The 21,459-nt window shown below is 35.6% G+C and overlaps 1 protein-coding gene across 2 annotated transcripts in view; it reads left to right on the top strand.

The window, feature by feature from the left end:
* LOC131029732 (phosphatidylinositol 3,4,5-trisphosphate 3-phosphatase and protein-tyrosine-phosphatase PTEN2A) overlaps window positions 1-21,459 on the top strand; it is an 87,773-nt gene that overhangs the window by 42,206 nt on the left and 24,108 nt on the right. For both annotated transcript variants that reach the window (XM_057960360.2, XM_057960362.2), the window contains 4 exons: window positions 6,997-7,173; window positions 7,337-7,423; window positions 7,543-7,607; window positions 7,722-7,798. In XM_057960360.2, the coding sequence (XP_057816343.2) occupies window positions 6,997-7,173; window positions 7,337-7,423; window positions 7,543-7,607; window positions 7,722-7,798 (406 nt within the window). The remainder of the gene's footprint in view (window positions 1-6,996; window positions 7,174-7,336; window positions 7,424-7,542; window positions 7,608-7,721; window positions 7,799-21,459) is intronic.

Here is a 21,459-nt window from a genome sequence, read left to right as displayed (position 1 = left end):
CCAAGCAAGCAAGCAGCTGGAGCAAGCAGGCAAGGAGCGGAAGCAGGTCAAGGACGTCAAACAGCTTAAGCACGTCAAGCACGTCAAGTAGCTCAAGCAAAATTGTGAAAATCTAATGAATAAATGGTAGCTCAAAAAGCACTTCAAACTCAGTCCAATATTGCTTTGAATAATCCTCCAGCTTGAATAGCACAAGCTTGACAAAAACACTTGACATCAATGACAAAATGTCTAACAATCTCCCCCTTTGTCATTGATGGCAACCCCATCTGCAACTGCCACCTCCTGAAACCAACGAAACAATACTGCTCCCCCTAACTTACATCTCCCCCTTTGACATCAATGACAAAACCATCCGGCAAAAACTGATACCATCCTGCATAATTCAAATGGGGCTAAAAGAATGTGACAATAAAATAACTCCCCCTGAGTCCAAGCAGGCAGCTCAATGATGGAGTGGAAACACTGTAGACTCCTTTTTGATATCATCAAGAATGTATAAATTGTTAGCAGCCCTACTTGCATTTGCAATAAGTTTACCATATTTTATAACTTCACAACAATCTAAATTAAAATTCAAACTATGTCCTTGATCACACAATTGGTTCACACTTAATAGATTTTGCTTCAGACCTTCTACATATAAAGCATTCTCAATTTTTGTCACACCATCATTCAAAACAAGTGTACCTATACCTTTGATTTTAGCAAAAGAATCACCACCAAATCTTTCCTTACCTCCACTAGTTCTCCTGAGAGTAAGAAACTTGCTCTTGTCTCCAGTCATATGCTTAGAACAGCCATTGTCAATAAACCATTTGTCCTTTTCATTTTGTGCATGAGAGGCTGTTTGCACAATCAATGATTCCACTCACTCTTCCTTCTCCTCCTTCTTCCAAACCTTAGCAACCTCTTTGGCTTTGTCCTCTTTCTGAAACTTCTTGTTCTGCTTGGAGAAATCTGTCATACCACCTCTACACACTTTTATAGTGTGACCAAAGTTATTACATTTATAACATACTACGTTGTAATTCCTTGGAGGAATAAAAGAATTCTTACTTCTAAAACTGAAATCATTCCTCGTAAATCTCCTACAATTGATGGCTTTGTGTCCAATTGTAATGTCTCCAATTTGAATCAACCTTAATTTAGTCCAGAGACATCAATTTTAAATTAAAATGAGTCATGAACTATATTAATATACCTAACTTTATTAAAACTGAATATATTTTATTATAATTATTGAATTGAAAATTAAAGAATAATTCAGAAAGTAGAACTTATCTTGATAGTTTCCCCAATCTTCCCTTAATCCTCTTTTCAAATCTGCATACTTCACGTATTCATGACTTCTAATTCATCTAGCATTTATTCTTCCTTTACAATTCTGCTTTATGATATGACTTAGTATTCCCCCCATATTTATTATCCTTCTTATGATAGTTCCACGCACTCAGTAATGATCGCTTCCCTATATTCCCCATTAAGAGAGATCAACTGCCTTCTTTATATCTTGTAAACAGATAGGATGCCTTCAGGAGACATGTATGTTGCCTCTTTCTATCACCTCTTTCTTAAATTGCATCACTTCCCAATTAATGGATTAGTTAAATGCTGTCATCGAATTTGAAGGATCTATTAATATGTTGTTATCATCCCTGGTCCTTAGTAATTATTATGTCGCACCTCTTTCATAAGAGATAACTATGGTATCACATCCTCTTATCAACCAATTACTACTTAATTAGTGACTCTTAATTATGGTTTGATCAAATCTCAACTTTTCGATGTCTTATTCATGATGAATCCTACCATTTATTTTTGTCAGCTACGTATTATCCATGGTTCTCAGATGGTTTCGATCTTTCACTTATGTCCACATCCTCAAAGTCTTATTACCGTGATGCTTGAGTACATACATTTTACACTATAGTGGAAGATATATACATTGCTGGCAATAGTATTTCAAGATGATTATGATGAGCCACTGATTCCTTATACGTGGATAATTGATTTGGAACCTCCCCATATTATTTCAGTCGGTATGTTCATGTTCATATATATGCTCTTCCTTGAAAGACATGCCCCTTCCAAGAGAAGTGACGCTTCCAAACAGAACGCACTTCTTAACTTAATTATGCAAATACTCATTTAATCCCTTTGCTGACTCGATTATCTTGAGTGGTACCTAAATGTTTATTAAATATTGTATTGGGCACTAAGATGGGCGATCATTCTACTTGCCATGAATTAATAAGTCAAAGGTTATGGTTTTGACTGCCGAGTCACCCTTTTAATTATTTATGATATCAATCCTTGTTTGCCTCCTAGACTAAGTCAAATTTGATTAGTTCTGATTATGTTACTGAATATCCCTGTCTATTGTGAGGGTACTATCTCTGACACCAGCAGTTTACTTATATTTAATTTAATAATTAACTTTATTTATTGTTTAGGATGATTGCTATTCTATTATATATTGTTTTTATTGAATAGTTGTTTTTCTAATTACTTTGTTATTTTGTCAATAATATAATATTGTAAAATTTATATTATTATTTGATAAATATGACATTAATATTAATATTTAATAAATATAAATTATATATTAAATATTATTTATTATTACCATTTAGTTCATTCTATTCATTTATTTGGTTATATATATATTTTTTATATTTTAATTGTATTATTATTTATTATTAAATTCTATTTTAGAGCGGGCATCATCATGTTTTGATTGTTTGGATGGGGACATCACACCAAAATAGTTGCAAGAAAAACAATAACCATTGAAAAAGGAATTATTGAACCAGTTCATATGTCCTTGCCTTGAGATAGGAGGCCTTATGAAAGTATTATTTTTGACTTTTGATGATGAATTCATTGTGCCACCAACATTTGTCTTTTGTTGCCCTTCTTTTGTAGAGATAGAACTTTGACTTTCTTCAAGACCAACTCTACTTTTATCACTAGATTGTTTTTGTGAACTCAGAATGTCATCCAATGTCATAGAACCTTTTTGATTTATACTCTCATGGTTCAGCAGTGATGAAGATTTATCTAACCTTCAAAAGGAAACAATCTCAGCCTCAAGTTTCTCACAGCTTACCTCTTTTAGTTTGATTTGATTTTTTAGATCTTCTTCACACTTCTTAGCTTCCTCAATTTGGATTATCAAGTTATCTATGAGTTTTCTAGCATCATCAAGAGCTTGTGATTTCCCGATTTTTTCTTCACTTTCTTCTTTGAGCAGCAGCTTCAAATTTAAATAAGACTTTTAAATCTCACTAAGAGCACTTAACAATTCTTGTTCAAGATCGACTTCTCCATCTTCTTCATCAAAAACATCTTCATCTTCTTGGTTTTCGGCATGAGTTTCTTCTAGAGCCACAAACAAAATCTCATCACTCTGAGATTCTTCATTACTTTCTTCAGATGAATTAATATCCTCTTTTGAATATAAACTCCTTTTGGTTTTCCATGTCTTCTTATGTTTTCTTTTGTACTTCTTTTTGTTAAACTTAGACTTCTTTTCATAACTGCTATCTTCATTATTCTCATATGGACACTTGGCTGCAAAATGTCCAACTTTTCCACAGTTAAAACACTTGAGAGGCATGTTCTTCTTGTTCTTTCTCAACTTTCTCATGACAGATTGCTCTTTTGATTCAGAATCATCATTTGAACTATCACATGGACTCTTTCTCTTTTTGCTTGCCTTTCTTTGATGCTTTGAAGGTGGTCTCCCTCTTTGCTGACTCTGTGTTTGTCCTCATCTCATATGTAGTCAATATACCATGGAGCTTGTCAATGGTCATCTGATCAAGATCAACTATCTCTTCAACTGTAGAAATCTTTGCATCAAACCTTAAAGTTAGTGACCTTAAGTTATTTTGTATAACAACTTTATCATCAACTGTTTCTCCTAAGCCTTTAAGAGAGTTAACCACTTCATCGACCCTTAGAAAATATGCTGCAACACTTTCTTCCTCCTTCATTTTAAAACCAGAGTGGGTGTTTGGGGTAGAGCTCCTAGTGGACTTGAGGGGAATGCCCCTTGCAAGGGTCTATGGGAAATGTGCCTATCAGGTTTGAGGGGCAACACCCCTCATTGGGGTTCAGGAACTGCACCATGGTTTGCTCCTTGTCAAGGTACAATCCATTAGGGAACGGATTACTAAATTTGAGCCTCTACTACCGAACCCAAATTAAGGCCTTTGAGGTTTGTTGGACCTTCATTATATTTGACCAATTTTTCGTTCTTTAGAGAACTAACAATGGTGCTGGAGAATCTAACTGGTCTAAATAATGAGGGGTGCGTAGTCAAAGATGCGAATATTGCCATTCCGAAGTCTTTTTATTTATTTTGTTTACTGTTGTAATGTCCCTTTTTTGTGTTATTTTGTAGTGCAGTTGGCACTGGCTTTCTGGATTTGTGTTAGTGTGTTCAGAGGGGTAACCTGATGTTACCAGTGAGCTTGAATGTTTTAGAGGAGTCATATGACACTTTTTTGCCTTTTGGTTTGGGCTCCAAGATTCATGGAGGGAGCATTTATTTTTAGTTAGTCACCCGGTTGGGTCTGTTTATCATCTTCCATCATCAAGATCACTCCTACGTAGTCAATTTTTGATTTTGAGGCTTTTCGACCATTGACGCTAATTGGGTGTATTATTGAGCTATATTTAACTTTAGTAAGGTTGCCATTTTAATTAAATTATTTAATCAAGCACCTCAGTATTATAGCTCGTTGGAAAGAGAACAAAAAGATTTAATTGACAATACACTAAAAAGTGACTTTTAGTGTTGAAAATGTTTTTAAAGTCAAATAAATCACTTTTTGGAGTTAAAAGGCTTAATAAATTAATAAAGTGATAGATGGAGTAAAAGTAAAAGGAGTAAAAGGTTTTTGCTGTACACTGGGTTGATGGCTTTTGTACTATGCCCTTAGGATGAAGGGACTTTTTTCTAGTTTCAGTTTATAATGCATATCTTTATCATCCTCTTCTTCTGTATTGGGCACATTGTCCTCCTTGCCGTTTTTCTTTTACAATTATGTTTAAATCTCTCATGTGGGGTCCCCAGTGGAATACAGCAACTATTAAATAAATGAAATAAAAACAATGATCACTGCATTGTGTCAGAATAATCTAAAAAACAAACGATCATTATTGAAGAAAACATATAAATGGTAATCTCAACATATCATAGTCATAAATTATGTCCAATGTTATCTTTAATTTCATGCTAACTTTAATTTAATCAATTTTCTCGTCCATATTTATATGGGACTATTAAATGGTTTATAAATTTCAGTTTTTCTGGGTATATGAGACTTATATGATCTATGCACTTGGGTTGAGAATGGAATTATCTACTGAAACTAGGAGAGTGTTGAATGGAAATCACTCTTTGCATGAAAGATAAACTGCCAAATTTTAATGAATCAATCTTAGGTGCACTTTGTAATGGTTTTTCACCTCTCACCATTCACTTACATTCTTTTCACACTATAAATTCAAACAACTATTTAATCTCACAAAAATAATTATTGCACACATATATTAAACTCACCAAACACCAATTAAATTCAATACACAACATAAAACTACCACACAGCAGAATTAACCCTATCTAACTGGAAGGAAATTTACGGGACATCAATCACACAAGCAAGTCTTTTCCTGAAGAAGTGATAGGCAAATTTTTAACACACAAATTATTTGATACTTAAATAAATAATATGCCTTGTTAGCAATTTCTTCCTCTTCTCAGGTTTAGATCTAAATCAAAATATCAATTTAGCTATCTTCTTTATTGTCTTGTGTTATCTAGTTATAGCCAAATTGTTCAGAGCCCAATGCTGCTAATTTAGAAAATGAAACCAGTTGCCGATCATTCACTAAGTAATGCTAAATTTGCCACATTGCAGATCTGGCTGCTTAACTGATTGACCCATGAATTGTCCCTGTCATGAGCGGATATACAGAGACTATTGGGAACCACCATTGTCCTGTTTGCAACTGCTTGACGTTTGTTTTTGCTTGCTTGCTCAGTCCTCTACCTCACATCCATCTCCTCCGCTAACTTCTTGTTGCTGTTATATGGTAGTACTAGTAACAAAATATAATAGGAAAATAGCTGCTACCATGTATGATAACAGTTTCCACAACAAACAGAAATTATTGTTTGCTTGCCTTTCCATAGTAACGACAACCAACCCCATGTTCCACAGCAGTGATGGCAATTATCATTGGTGGTTGCACTACCTCTGGAGTAGCATCAGCAACAGTACCACCTTTCTGCAGCAATGAGAACTTTCTGCATCAGTCGCTGAGTATTCAACGGCATTTTTTCCTTATCTGTATCTTGTCCTGCTGAATAACACAACTTTTTATTTCAGCATATTATTCTTTTTGTTCCTGTAGTAAACTGTTAGTTTCTTCCATAGCACTAGGGAAGTGAGGAAAATGGTAGGAAAACTTACAGCTATCAGTTTATGGTTCATAAATTGAGCAAGAACCAAGCTATCAGTTTATGGTTCATAAATTGAGCAAGAACCAAGGACTTCTGACTATTCTACCTATTTCACCTTAAAAGGCGATAAAATTCCCTCATGAACACAACTTTAGTACTGAAAACAATTATGTATATATCAAGTGTATGAGTGAATTTCAGTAGTTTTTAGTGGTAAGTTCAGGTACAAAATGGGGATGGGAACTCATAAATATGTAGAAAATGATAGCCATTTGAGGTCCTATCAATTCTCTTATTTTGAAAGTTGTCAATGATTCTCAGTTCCTAGGAAGTATGAGTAGAATTTGTAGTTGTTGCTCTATGCTACTCTTATGTCTATATTTATAGGCCTAGAACTATCTATACGTGTTGCTACAAAATATGATGGGGCTCTATTACTGGGAAATTAGAAATGCTGATTGGCATCTTTTTTTTGATACAACTATATTCACTTATATTTTTACTCACTTGTACAACAGGTTGCTTGTTTCCCTTTTGATGATCATAATTGCCCTCCAATCCAACTGGTAGTATCATTTTGTCAAAGTGCATACTCATGGCTGAAGGAAGATATTGAGAATGTAGTTGTTGTTCACTGTAAAGCTGGCATGGCGAGAACAGGGCTTATGATATCAAGTCTTCTGCTTTTCCTCAAGGTAGTGTTTGTACTTGCATGAAATTCCGATACTATATATTAGTTGAGATCTCTTTTGTTTCAAGCTTCGGTAATTATAGCATCGTTTCAATTCAGATTTTACTTGTTAAATGAAACTTAACCGGCATTTGAGAAGCTAGATATAAACTATTTTACTTATGCAGTTCTACCCTACTGCCGAAGAGTCAATATCTTATTATAATCAGAAACGCTGTACAGATGGGAAGGGTCTTGTTCTGCCAAGCCAAATTGTAAGTTCTTTTGATTGTAATTGATCATACGCTATAAATGACAAAAGAATTGGTTAGAGCACTGGGGATGTTTATTAATGTTTCTATTGCTTTATGGTTTGCATGAATCATTTTCACAGCGCTACGTGAAATATTTTGAACGAGTTCTGACATATTTCAATGGTGAAGTTCAACCTGGAAGGAGGTGATGACATATTTATTAAGTGTTAATGTTTATTGGGCAAGGTGGGATTGTAATTCAGATTTTATTAGGTACATATATTATTTTTAATGTGATTGTCTTCGTCATTCCATTTAGGTGTATACTACGGGGATTTCGTCTTCATAAATGCCCTTACTGGGTTCGGCCTTCTATTACAGTGTCTGATCATGAAGGTATGGAACAATCTTTTCTATGTAGTCTTATATATAGTTGTCTTACAAATAAACTTTGTTTCAGGGCTTCTAGTAAGAGACTGATTGCTTTCATTGAATTCCTGCATGCAATTTTCATAAAAGGATTCAAAGCTGAAACCTTTTGTTTCCACAGAGGTAGAAGATCATTTTCTGTTTAAAAAAAGTGTTAATGGATACAGATAAAAAGATAAAATCAGAAATTACTTACTCACTCAGCACAGTGATCTGTCATTTTTTCCTTATATTTTTCTCTCTTTGTTTTCATTTGGATAACTAGGAAGAAACTTACAACAAACATGCAAGCCTCATTAAATGACCTTGTAAACCTCTGAAGTTCATACAGCTCTTCAATAATCTCTGCTAGAAATAGAGGGAAAATAATGGGCAGGAATTATTTTTAATGTTTACACACATGGATTTGAGTTTCATTCCTGAAATGCCCTTGAAACACCTTGTGGTTCTCAAATACAACACAGAATTGCATTTGATGTTTCTGGACTATTTCCTGGAACCAGTGTTTTGAGTTTTCCCACTAAGTTACTGGTTTGGTTTGTTGGTGTTGGAAATAAGCCACACCCGGACCGACAATGGACTGGTCCAAGAGGGGCCAGTAGCTCAGTGGTAGAGCACTCCAGCAGCGTATGGAAGGTCCTAGGTTCGAGTCCTAGCTGGTCCATGTCTCAACATGGTATTAGAGCTGAGAGCCAGGTCCAGGCTAGGAGCCCCAAGCACACGAGAGGTGTGGCTTAAGGGGGGGTGTTGGTGTTGGAAGTAAGCCACACCCAGACTGACGATGGACTGGTCCAAGAGGGGCCAGTAGCTTAGTGGTAGAGCACTCCAGCAGCATATGGAAGGTCCTAGGTTCAAGTCCTAGCTGGTCCATGTCTCAACATGGTTATTGGTGCGGCTACCAATACTGGAATCCGATATGGTGGTATGGGAAAATTTTTCCTCGGGTATATATATATATGTTCAAAAATTAAAATTATAAGAACAGTGATACTCTTAATTGCCAATAAATAGAATATTTAAATACTAAGTTGCCGGTTTGGGTTCATGCATTGGTTTGGGTTTGAGAACCTGGTTTTCCAGTTTGACAAAATTTTGAAAAGGGGTTTGGGTTTGTTAGTACAAAAACAATATAAAAATATATATTATATATAATATTATATTAATAAATAATATATAATAATAAAATATATATTATATTATAATATATATTGTAATATAATATAATATTATAATATTATAATATATATTATAACATATATTATTATATGAATTAAATATATGAATATTCAATATAATATATGAAATATAAAAGTAATCAATATAAAATATATGAAATATAAAAACATTAATTCATAAATGTCTGGCATTCTTGCATATACTATATGAAATATAAAAATATTAACTTTAGACAACTGGTATACATCAGAGTTACAAGACTTTGCGAGTCTAGGCAAGACTCACAGAGTCTAGAAGCGGGTTGCCCTCGCCGAGGCCCACGGCCTCTGGACTCGGCCTCGACTGAGTTTGGCCAAGTTTTGGTATACTCGCCGAGTCTCGTGGGTCAGACTCTGCCACCTAGTAAAAAAAAAAAAGAGTAAAAAAAATAAAAAATGCCATAGTTTTAAATGAAATAAAATGGTAGTATGTTTTCTTCCACACCCTAAAAAGTCATTTTTGTTGTTTGCAAGCACAAGGAGAGAAAAAGAGAGTTTTGAGCAAAAAATAGAGGCATTGAAGAGCAGACCAGCAGATAGATTGAAGAGGAGATAAGGATTGTTGATTGTTTGTGCAAGTTTGTAGCTTGCATTCAAGCATTTGAAGGTGTTAAAGAAGGATTTGGAAGAGGTTTTCAAACAAATTTATAGAGGTAAGTACCATTTTTTTGTTATTTTTTTGATTTTCTTACTTTCATATTTCCATTTTTTTGTACATTTGTTTTGTTTTTGTTTTATTTTATATTGATGGAAAAAATATGAAAGTTGAAACCCTAGTTTTGTTTTTTCTTTCTATTATTTATTTTTAGGTTTTAATTTATTTAGAATAAGAGACATTATGCTGATTGTTTTCATTTATAATATATTGCAACGTAATGTCTCAACCTACCGGTAGTGGAAGTGGTGCCCCAGTTAGACAGGATAAGGCTTGGAAACATGGCATCCCTGGATCAAAAAAAGAAGTAACATGTATTTATTGCAAAACAAAATATACTGGGGGAGGTATTAACCGGCTGAAATATCACATTGCACAAATAGGATGCAAACCCATGCAAAAAAGCACCCCTTGAGGTTATACGTGAAGTGCAAGCTCAATTAGAGGATTTTAAAGAGAAAAAAGAATTAAAAAGGAAGCAAATGGAAGAAATGGCAGCCATTGGTGGAGAGGCTTCTTCAAATCCTCGGCCTCCATTTCCTGGATCGGGAAGTAGTGGTTTGTGGTAGTGTGAGTGTGAGCATTGGGCCTCGAATTATGGAGTCGAGCGATCACTGATATTGGCTCCTCTGAGCTTTAGATTTCTAGCCTCTAGGCTCTAGCTTTTATGTTGATATATGTTTTGAACTTTTGATGACATGGATTTCATATTCCATGTATATTGTAGACATTTGGCACTATCTATATTTCTAATGTGTTATTTAGTTTAGCTTATTTCTTTTAGCGCAAGCCTAAAATTTACATTTATACTTATGTGATCAATGTAAACTTGTGTATGTGCTTCTATTTGATGAGATTATTGTGTCTTTAATGTTAATTTATAAAAAAATGCATGAAAGAAGTTTAAAATCGTTAAAAATATTTGAATTTCTTGGGTTTTTCAATTTGCCGAGTCCGAGTCAAAAATCAGCTTGCTGAGTCCGAGGCGAGTCCGAGGCTTGTAACTATGGTATACATATACCATATGAAATATAAAAATATTAATTTCAGACAGTTGGGATACATATACTATATGAAATATAAAAATATTAACTTCTGACAGTCGGGATATATGAAATATTCTGACGAGATTTGACCTAGCTTTCAGCTAGTGAAACAACAGAAAATCAGAGGCATTCGGTGGTAAAACGCAGGAAAAACGTTAAAACGGAAACCCTAAAAACCTTAAGCTTTTCCAAGCTGCGATGGAGCAAGAGAAATTTTAATGCCGGATTGACAGATTGATCGAACACAAAGGCGTATCGGCTTCGAACATAAAGGCGTATCGAACTGGACCGGGACCAGAGGGTCAGGGGGAAGAACCCGGTAACTTAGTTTAAATACCTCATATTCATAATTTGCAAAAAATTAAATTCATGTCTATCAGTCTTATCATGTGAAAGATATACAGTTTCAGTATGGGATTACTCGCTGTCCCTATTTACAAGTGGTGATAGATAAGTAACATTCTAGTATGAGTTTACTGATTGTGGGCAGCTGATTTGGTGCTTCAAGTCATTGAAGCTTAGTTTGGAGTACTGAAAATGTTGTGATTGAATCAGACAATGATCAACTTATGCAGTCAATTATGGAAATAGAACTATAGTATATGGGTTTCTCCTTCAACAAGCACAAAACCCCAGGACTCAAAGGATTCTCAACTCTTTTCTTCAAATTCCTTCTAGAACTTGAGAAAATCAATCTATTAGTAGCGGAGGAATCAAGAAGAAATGGTAAAATGCTCTAACAGATAAATGTGACATAGCTAGTACTCATTACAAAGATTTAAAGGGCTGATATAATAGAGCAATTCTGTTCTATAGCCTTATGGAAAATGGTATATAATATCATATCCAAAATTAGTGAAAGAAAGCTCAAATGACTTCTTTTGGAACACATTGGAGACACAATCTGCCTCTTTTCCAGGCATAGATGTGATGTGTAACATTTTAGCTCATTAAAAAGTGTTGCATTCCACAAAAATACAAAAATGACCAGCGTCTTCATTAAATAATTGGTTGCGACAAAAAATGAATATGTTGGATGAATAGCAATGTTACAACAGCTGCAATTTTTGTTCCCATCAACTGTCACATTGTAGTAAGGTTCGATGCATTTTTTGTCCCCATCAACTATCACATTGTAGTAAGGATCAATTCCTTACATTCTAAAAAACCAATATGTAAGTAAAATTTGCTTATATAATCAGTATTGGGTATGCCCTGGGTACGGTTAGGGTACTGCTTGAGTGCCTAGGTTCCCTATGAGTCTTCTGTAAAGGACCCACAGGGAACCCGGTTGCCCAGGTAGTTCGCTGGGTGTACCTAGAGATGAACCCGTACTGAACCCATGCCCTTGGTCAAGTTCAATGTTTTCAATGCTGAAGGTGTAATTACTGTTAAATTTTTTAGGTCTTCTCTGTATTCTCCATAAAGAGTTGGCTGTGTTGGATGTTCAATATTTGGATAGAATTTTTTAGGCTTTAAAATTGGATTTAATATGGTACCTCTAAGCCATCCATTGACCCTATGGCTAGTCAAAACCTCCATATCAGTTTCCCCCCCTTGCAATTAGTAACAAAAGTAAATTTTGTACCTATCACAAGCTCTAGGGTCATTCTATTTTGAGGTGCAAGGTGCTCCAATATAAGAAAGGGGAAAAATCTCCTTATGGAAGAGCAGCAAGAGAAAGCAAATGCTGATGATCCATTCATAGTGGAAATTGACAATCATGTAGAGCCCAACCCTACCCTTTTATTCGTGATTGAGAACTACTTTAGGCAGCTCAAGAATCTATCTTTTATTAACTCTTAAATCAAGAAAAAACATGTCCGTCTTGATGATTTACAATGGAAGTTGACTTTTTTCTATAATAAAAAAGTTTGCCATTGCACTCCAAATTCCCACTTATGATTGTCCTCAATAATAGCATTTGGGTTGGATACAAAAGCATGGGCCTCATAAATTCATTAAGAATATTTCTGCAATCACCTTTTGCTATTGAGCCTTTCCACAATATAGTCGAATGTGATGCAACACCATTGGATCATTTAGATCTTCTTCCTTGACATCCATTCTAGTATGACCAACACACAATCTATGATGGACGGCCAAACACCAATAAGATCCAGAAAGATTGTAAGGTGTATAAGCTTACTTTGTTTCATGTGCTAAATCACATTTCATTTCAAGCAAGCTTGCTAATAAAGTAGGTAAATCTATCTAAAAAATTGTCACTATGTATCATTGTTCCACGACCGTTGGGGGGGAAGAGATGGCGGGACGAGCTTTGGGGACGGGGGGACAAAGGGAAAAAGTTTGGGGGATGGGTTTCGGGGACGAGGGGACTTGGGTCTGAGGGGAGGGAAACGCGTTTCCGTGGAACACTGCTATGTATCCTTTGCCAAGCTAAGAAGGATAATTAGGGTAAGTTTCTACATCCCACTATGCAAAATCTGGTTGATGTTGGTGTGAATAAGGTTTTCTACCTTGTAAAGATTTGTACCTAGCTAGTTTCTAGTAGGTGACTTATTTGCATGACTTAAGTTTTCTTAGGTCCTATGTGTCGTTCTAGAAGTCTTAGTTGTCTAGATAAGACACATCATATCTTATCTCTATGACCTTTATTTACCTATGCATTTAATATTAGTTAGTCATACCACATCACACATTCCCTTTATAAGCAATGCATCTCATTTTATATTTCATATTCAATCAATCATTTCATGCATCCTTATTATGCAAGCTATTCTTGCCATTCTTTCTTGTGGAAGTTGTTTTGATCTTGTAGGGATTTTGGGGGTGTTGAGGAGTCATCGTTTTTTCCTACATGGTATCAAAGTTGTAGTGCTGCATATTCCTTCCTAGATATGAGGGACATCATTAGGCTAGAAAAATTTGTTGGGTGCAGATTGGTGTTTCAAGGACCTCATGGTTGAATCTAGGGCGTCAAAGAAAGTTTGGTTTGCCTTTCGTTTTGTCGAATTTCATCATGTTTTGTTAGATTTGCATGGGTTTCAAGTAGGTTTTGAAGCTGCAATATACAAAAGCTAGCTGAATTTTTGGGGTACTTTGGGCCAAATCTAACTCTTCCATTGCATTTGGAAGGCCCAAAAACCTAAGGATCTTCTGTCAAATTGTCAATTTTGGAGACTTTGGTCTAGGGGCATTGAGGTTTTTCTCTTCTTGTTAGCGAAATTTGTATGACCATATAGATCTTTACTCTGCCATATTGTATGACCCCTTGTTGGTGTTAGAAAAAATTGGCCTCCCCTATGTGCGTGAAATATCATGTGAATTTTGGCATATTTGTTGGCGTAATTTGTTTGCGGATGGTACCTTTCTGCATCATCCGTTTGTTACTCCTCTGCGTGGTCGGTGTATGTTTGGTATCTGTTGTTTATTTTTTTCTATATTTGCATCCTAGAGGATTACTTAGAGATTTGGGTTGTTGGGGAAGCGTTGCTTTGATCTAATCAATTCATATCAGCTACATTTCATGTATTGATCTTTGATTTTATCTTTTGAGAAGTGTATCATTCTTGTAATCATGGGTTATGCAACTCATCCTTCTGTAATTAGTTTGGCTAAGGACAATAATGAGTCTTGGCAATTGGGCATTCTAACACATTGTAGGTGGCTTAATTTGTTGCCTCATCTTTATGGATTCATTCCTAAGCTAGAGACACAATGGAAGAAATTTGTTTGGGGTAATAAGAATGATCATATTATAGGATTGATTGATTCTAGTTTTAGGAAAGCATCTTCAGAGAGACTATAATTAAACTTGAGGAATTTGGTGTCCATAGATTGTTTGGACCACGGTTTGGGAGATTTTTGGAGATCCACATAATCCTCCATTCCTAGACGATCTTGTATTAGATTGCCTCATTGTACTTGATGACGTTGACAATCTTGCCTTTGATGATGATACCTTAGAGGAGTTTGAATATGATGCAGAACTTGCGTGTCTAGATGATCCAGAGATTTCTCTTGCAACTCCTTCTCCACTTGAAATCACACACTCATCTTTGTTAAGATATAGCCCTTGTGAATCTAACTGATGGTAAATCGGTTATTATCTGGAGAGTGATATATTAACAGAGCATACAGTTCGGAAATTAAACATAAACAAACTAATTGTTATGAACGGTTGCCTCCGTAGGGGCATGTCCATACGTGGCAACTGCCACATATGGACATGTCCCTACGTAGGCAACCTTTCCTCTTGTATTTAAACCGGATTCAATGATGGAGACGATAAATAACTCACGACAATCAGTCTTCCAGAATCGCTGTCATTATTCTTCGATCCATATTTCACAACATGGTATCAGAGCCAGCATATTAAGAGAATAAATTAGACAGCCATATTACCCATAAGCATTTATCGGAAGTAAATAACAAATCGATGCAGAGGCTATATACGTAGAGGATATATCCGACTAAGAAAATATTCAAAATGTCAAGTAATATGAGAGTGGAAGATAGACTCGAAGGAGCCTCCAACTTCGTTTCCTGGAAGATACGAATCATTGCCATTCTTGAAGAACCTTACATAGAAGAAAATCTAGACATGCCAAATGATGAACTAGAGAAATCTACCTGGAAAAGGCGTAATAATAAAGCAAAGAAAATAATTATTGACTCAGTCAAAGATCATATTCTTCCATCTATAGCCAGACTGCCTAAAGCATATGAAGTATTTAAAACCATTAAAAATACATATGAAGTTAACAATGCGAGCAGAATGTTAACCTTGAAACAACAACTTTTAAACATAAAGATGAATAAAGTTGATACAATATCTACATACTTTTCAAGGATATCTGAAGTAAAAGACCAATTACAAACTATTGGAAATGAGGTAGATGATCAAGAAATCTCTCTCATAGCCCTAAGAGGATTACTAATTTCATGGGAATCCTACATTCAATGTATTAGCAGAACACCCCCCTTACCCAAATTTGAACAACTTAAGAATGAGTGCTTTCAAGAGGAATCTCGACTAATCTCAAGAGGATTAGGGCCAAATAAAGAAGGAGAAATCCAAGCACTTAATACAAAAACCTTCAACAAAAAGAAAAAGTTCTCCAAACAGAAGAGAGGAAATAAAAACCATCAGAAAAGAGATATGTCTAAAATTCAGTGTTACAAATGCGACAAATATGGGCACACTCACAGGAATTGTCCAGAAAGGAAGAAAACACAAGCTACTCTAGCCGAAGTCAAAGGAGAAAACTCACTTTTCTTCTTAGCCCTATCAAGCGAAATAAATACAAATAAAAACACTTGGATCGTAGACAGTGGAGCATCAAGGCATATAACTGGATTCAAAAATCAGTTTGAAACACTTAATGGGCACTCAAGTGAAGAGGTTACTATTGGAGATAACTCCACATATCCTGTGAAAGGAATTGGGACCTGTACTATCAAACTAAGAAATGGAGTATCTCTACAATTAAAGGATGTTCTGTTTGTACCTGGAATAAAAAGAAATCTAGTCTCAATCTCAGGCCTAGCTGATCAAGGATATCGGGTTACCTTCAATGAAGATAAAGTTCTACTCTGGCCTAAAAATACAAATATAAAAAATGCCATAACAGTAGGTTCAAGAGATGGTAGCCTATACAAACTATGCAGTGATCAAAAGGAAGCACTAAATCTTGAAGTTTCAAATAATAATGAATTATGGCACAAAAGATTAGGACACCTAAGATATAGTGCTCTATCCAACATAAAGAAGATTACTTCAAGACTGCCCCAACTAAAATCTGAACACACAGGCATTTGCAAAGGATGTGCCTTGGGAAAGAATGTGAAAGTTTCTTTTCCCTCAAGCGAGCACAAATCAAAAGTTATTTTAGAACTAATTCACTCAGACCTATGCGGTCCCATGTCAACACCATCCCTAACTGGATCCTTATACTACATAATCTTTGTTGACGACTACTCTCGAAAAACATGGATATATTTTCTAAAGTGCAAAGACTCAAATGAAGTACTATCTAAGTTCAAAGAATTCAAGGCACTAGTAGAAAACCAGTCAGGGAAGAAAATTAAGGTGTTAAGATCCGACAATGGGGGAGAATATACATCTGACAACTTCAAAGACTTTTGTAATTCCGTTGGGATTAAGAGGGAGTATACTGTACCATATAATCCACAACAGAATGGAGTAGCAAAAAGAAAGAACAGAACCATAATTGAAGCAGCAAAAGCCATGATGCATGACCAAGACTTACACACTTCATTCTGGGCAGAAGCTTCAAATACAGCAGTCTACATTCAAAACAGATGTCCGCACTCAGTTCTAGAAAACATAACTCCTGAAGAAGCTTTTACAGGGAACAAACCAGACTTAAGTCATTTAAGGATATTTGGCTGTCCCGTATATATCCATGTTCCTAAAGAAAAGAGGACAAAACTAGAACCATCCGGAAAAAGAGGTATCTTCATTGGCTATAGTGAAAATACTAAAGGATATCGCATTTACATTCCAGGGAAAAAATCTGTTGAGATAAGTAGAGATGTAAAGTTTGAAGAAAACACTACACTCAAAGAACCTGAGGATGATAACATTACTAAGGAAGAAGAAGATCACATAACTGAGATTGAGAGGGAGAATATCATAGAAAATTCCGAACCTTCAGACACTGAGAGGGAGGACATCATAAGAGCTTTTGAACCTCTTGTTGATGAAAATATTGAAACACTCAATAACAAGAAAAGACCTCTACGGGCAAGGAAAATGATTGAAGAGAATAATGTAGAACCAAATGAAATTTCCAAAGAAAATAAGAGAACAAGAACTCTAAAATGTTATGCTGCACTTCTAACCGAACTCACAAATTCTGAACCAACAAATGTCAGAGAAGCCTTATCAAAACAGGCTTGGAAAGATGCTATGGTTGAAGAATATCAATCTATACTAAAGAATGGTGTTTGGGATATAGTGCCTAGACCAAAAGACAAATCAGTTGTCTCATCCAAGTGGTTATTCAAGATCAAATATGCATCTGATGGCAGCGTTGAAAAACATAAAGCTCACTTTGTGGCCAGGGGATTCTCTCAGAAAGCAGGAATTGATTATGAAGAGACATTTGCCCCAGTTGCCCGGTATACGTTAGTAAGAACAATCATTGCAATTGCAGCATCCAAAGGATGGAAAATTCACCAAATGGACGTAAAGATTGCCTTCCTAAATGGTTCAATTGAAGAAGAAGTATATATAGAACAACCAGAAGGATTCACCATACGTGATAAAAATTGCTATGTTTGTAAACTAAAGAAAGCTCTCTATGGGTTAAAACAAGCACCTAGGGCCTGGTATGCAAGGATAGACAACTATCTCTCCAAACTAGGGTACTCCAAGAACCTAGCAGATCCCAACATCTACTTCAAGGTTTCAAATGGCAATATGATTATATTGGTCCTTTACGTGGATGATCTTTTGATAACAGGAGAGGATAATCTCATTGAGAAATGTAAGCAAGATCTGACAGCAGAATTCGATATGAAGGATCTAGGGCTTCTACATTATTTTCTGGGATTAGAAGTATGGCAGAAGAAAAACTACATCTTCCTAAATCAAGGAAAGTACACCACAGATATTCTAACTAGATTTGGGATGATGGAGTGTAAGCCATTAGCTACACCAATGGAAACTAATTTGCACAAGCTGAAAATTGAGGCAGAAGATTTAGAACCTATAGATCCCACACTCTACAGACAAATCGTTGGTTCACTCATGTATTTGGTAAATACTCATCCCGATATCTGCTATGGTACAAATGTATTAAGTCACTTCATGTGTGAACCTAAGAAGATACATCTAATGGCTGCTAAACACATTCTAAGATATTTACGAGGCACAATCGGACTTGGCTTAAAGTATGAAAATGTTGAGATTCAACTTGAAGGATATTCTGATTCTGATTGGGCCGGAAGTACCACTGACCGTAAAAGTACTACAGGGTGTTGTACTACAGGGTGTTGCTTCAGTCTTGGTTCTGCTATGATATCTTGGTTCAGCAGAAAACAGTTAGCAGTTGCACAAAGCTCCATCGAAGCAGAATATATGGCAGCCTCCATGGGAGCTCGTGAAGCGGTATGGCTAAGAAAGTTATTATTTGGATTATTTGGAAAAACTCTGAATTCAACAATAATTCACTGTGATAATCAGAGTTGTATCAAGCTCTCAGTAAATCCAGTTTTTCACAATCGATCAAACATATTGAGATCCCTTATCACTACATAAGAGATATGGTAGATCGAAACGTCATAAAACTAGTGTACATCAGTACTGAAGAACAAAATGTTGATATCTTCACCAAGCTTCTTGCAAGATTGAAGATAGAATACTTCAGAAGTAAACTTGGTATGACTAGATTATAATTGAGATTATTAGGATGAAATTCCTACCATGTGTAATTTGTTCATGAATAAATAAATAAAATGTATATTGCAATATTCTAACTGTGTTCAAGAAGATGATGATCTTCTTATGTTTAAGGTTACTATTTCAAGGTGACGATCTTGACAATAGTTGACCAAGTGTCAAGATTGACTACATTAAGTTGTTGTCCCGGGCTGTGCCGGATATCTTGATCCTCAAGTATGTGATCATCTCATGATTGACTTCTTAAGTGATTGTCTCGGACTGAGCCGGATATCATGATATTGAGTTTATTGTCATGACAAGACTATATTAAATGTTGTCCCGAATTGTGTCGGAAGTCATGACAGAATATGCTCCCAAGAAAATTACTTAGATCCACTCCTGCTAAGAGGGAGTGTTAAGATATAGCCCTCGTGAATCTAACTGATGGTAAATCGGTTATTATCTGGAGAGTGATATATTAACAGAGCATACAGTTCGGAAATTAAACATAAACAAACTAATTGTTATGAACAGTTGCCTCCGTAGGGGCATGTCCATACGTGGCAACTGCCACATATGGACATGTCCCTACGTAGGCAACCTTTCCTCTTGTATTTAAACCGGATTCAATGATGGAGACGATAAATAACTCACGGCAATCAGTCTTCCAGAATCGCTGTCATTATTCTTCGATCCATATTTCACAACAATCTTCTATTGTTGGTTCATTGAGAACCTCCAATGATTCATTGCAATAGGTATCTAATTATTTTCCTGATTGGGATTCCTATCTATTTGGCATTGCTTCTTTGTTTGTGGAATCTTATATTTCAGTTTTGGAAGACTGATTTGAGGGTTTATCTCTCTTATTTGATGACAGTCATGACACAACTATTGTCACATCATCTTTGTCTTTGGAGCTAGTTCAAAATCAATATCCATTTGTTTTTTGTTTGTCACCTTCTGTTGTGATTGGACATGTACTTGATTGGATTGTGGCATCTTCATCATCCAAGGATGTGGTGACACATGAGCAAATTTGAGAGATATCATCCTACGTTTGAATTCTACATCCTACAAATTTTTATTTGGAATGGGAAGCATTCCGGCATTTATACTTGGTTTAACTTCTTCGCAAGGGGAGAAATATTGTTTGTAGACCTTGGATTACGTATTGTCTTCAAGCACTCACCATTTCTGAATGATATTGTACCTTGTGTGGGTGTTATATGGTCTCTCTTTCCTTCTTATGAGGGGTTCATTGCTTGTAATTTCATGATGGATGTGGTCCTTGGTGGGTATCATTGAGTCCTCCATACATCATCTTTTTTTTATCTTTTCTCTCTTTTGGAGAAGAGTTTTGTTCCAACATATTTTCTTCTTTTCTTCATTGTGAGAGATTTGCATTGTACATGGTTTTGTAGGTGGAACTCATAATCTTGCATCATAATCTTTTCCTTAAGTTGCACTTAAGGGAGGGTGTTGGCGTGAATAAGGTTATGTACCTAGTAAAATCTTGTACCTAGCTAGTTCCTAGTAGGTGACTTATTCACAACTTAAGTTTACTTAGGTTCCACGTGTCATTCGAGAAGTCTTAGTTGTCTATACAAGACACATCATATCTTGTCTTTTACGACCTTTATTTACTTAGTTATTTAGGCATTTAATATTTGTGTCATGTTAGTTAATCATACTACATCACACATTGCCTTTATAAGCGAGGCATTTTATTGTATATTTCATATTCAATCAATCATTTCATGCATCATTATTATGCAAGCTATACGTGCCATTCTCTTGTGGAAATTGTTTTGGTTTTGCAAGGATTCTGGGGGTGTTGAGGAGTTACCATTAACTCTTAAGTTGAGGTTAACTCTAATGTTTTTAAAGAGCCAAAGTGATTGCCACCTTTCATAGACGTCACTCATTCAGTAGATGTGATTTGAGTCTTAATTATCAAATTAACCTAGCATATCGCTTCTCACAAATAGAAAGTGCAGAGATAAAGAACCAAATTCAACAACTCATGGAAGAAGGCAAGATACAACTCAACACCCTCCATTATGGATCTCCATCTTTCATTATACCGAGAAGGAGAATGGAGGAGGTGATTGACTACATAGTTTTAAAATTTAAGTAAGATCACTGTAAAGAATTGATGCCCCTCCCCAAGATCAGATATCATCTTGATCATTGTAATGATGTACGGTGTTTCATGAAGATAGATCTAACTTAAAGTTTTTTATCAGGTGTGTATGGATTCAATTGATTGCTGGAAAGTTGCTTTCAATGATATTTTTTTGATCTCACTTGGGAAAATCCATCATTGTGTGTTTGAC

Source organism: Cryptomeria japonica, chromosome 9, assembly GCF_030272615.1.
Source record: "Cryptomeria japonica chromosome 9, Sugi_1.0, whole genome shotgun sequence".
Lineage (NCBI taxonomy): Eukaryota > Viridiplantae > Streptophyta > Pinopsida > Cupressales > Cupressaceae > Cryptomeria > Cryptomeria japonica.
This window is presented reverse-complemented; position numbering and strand designations above follow the sequence as displayed.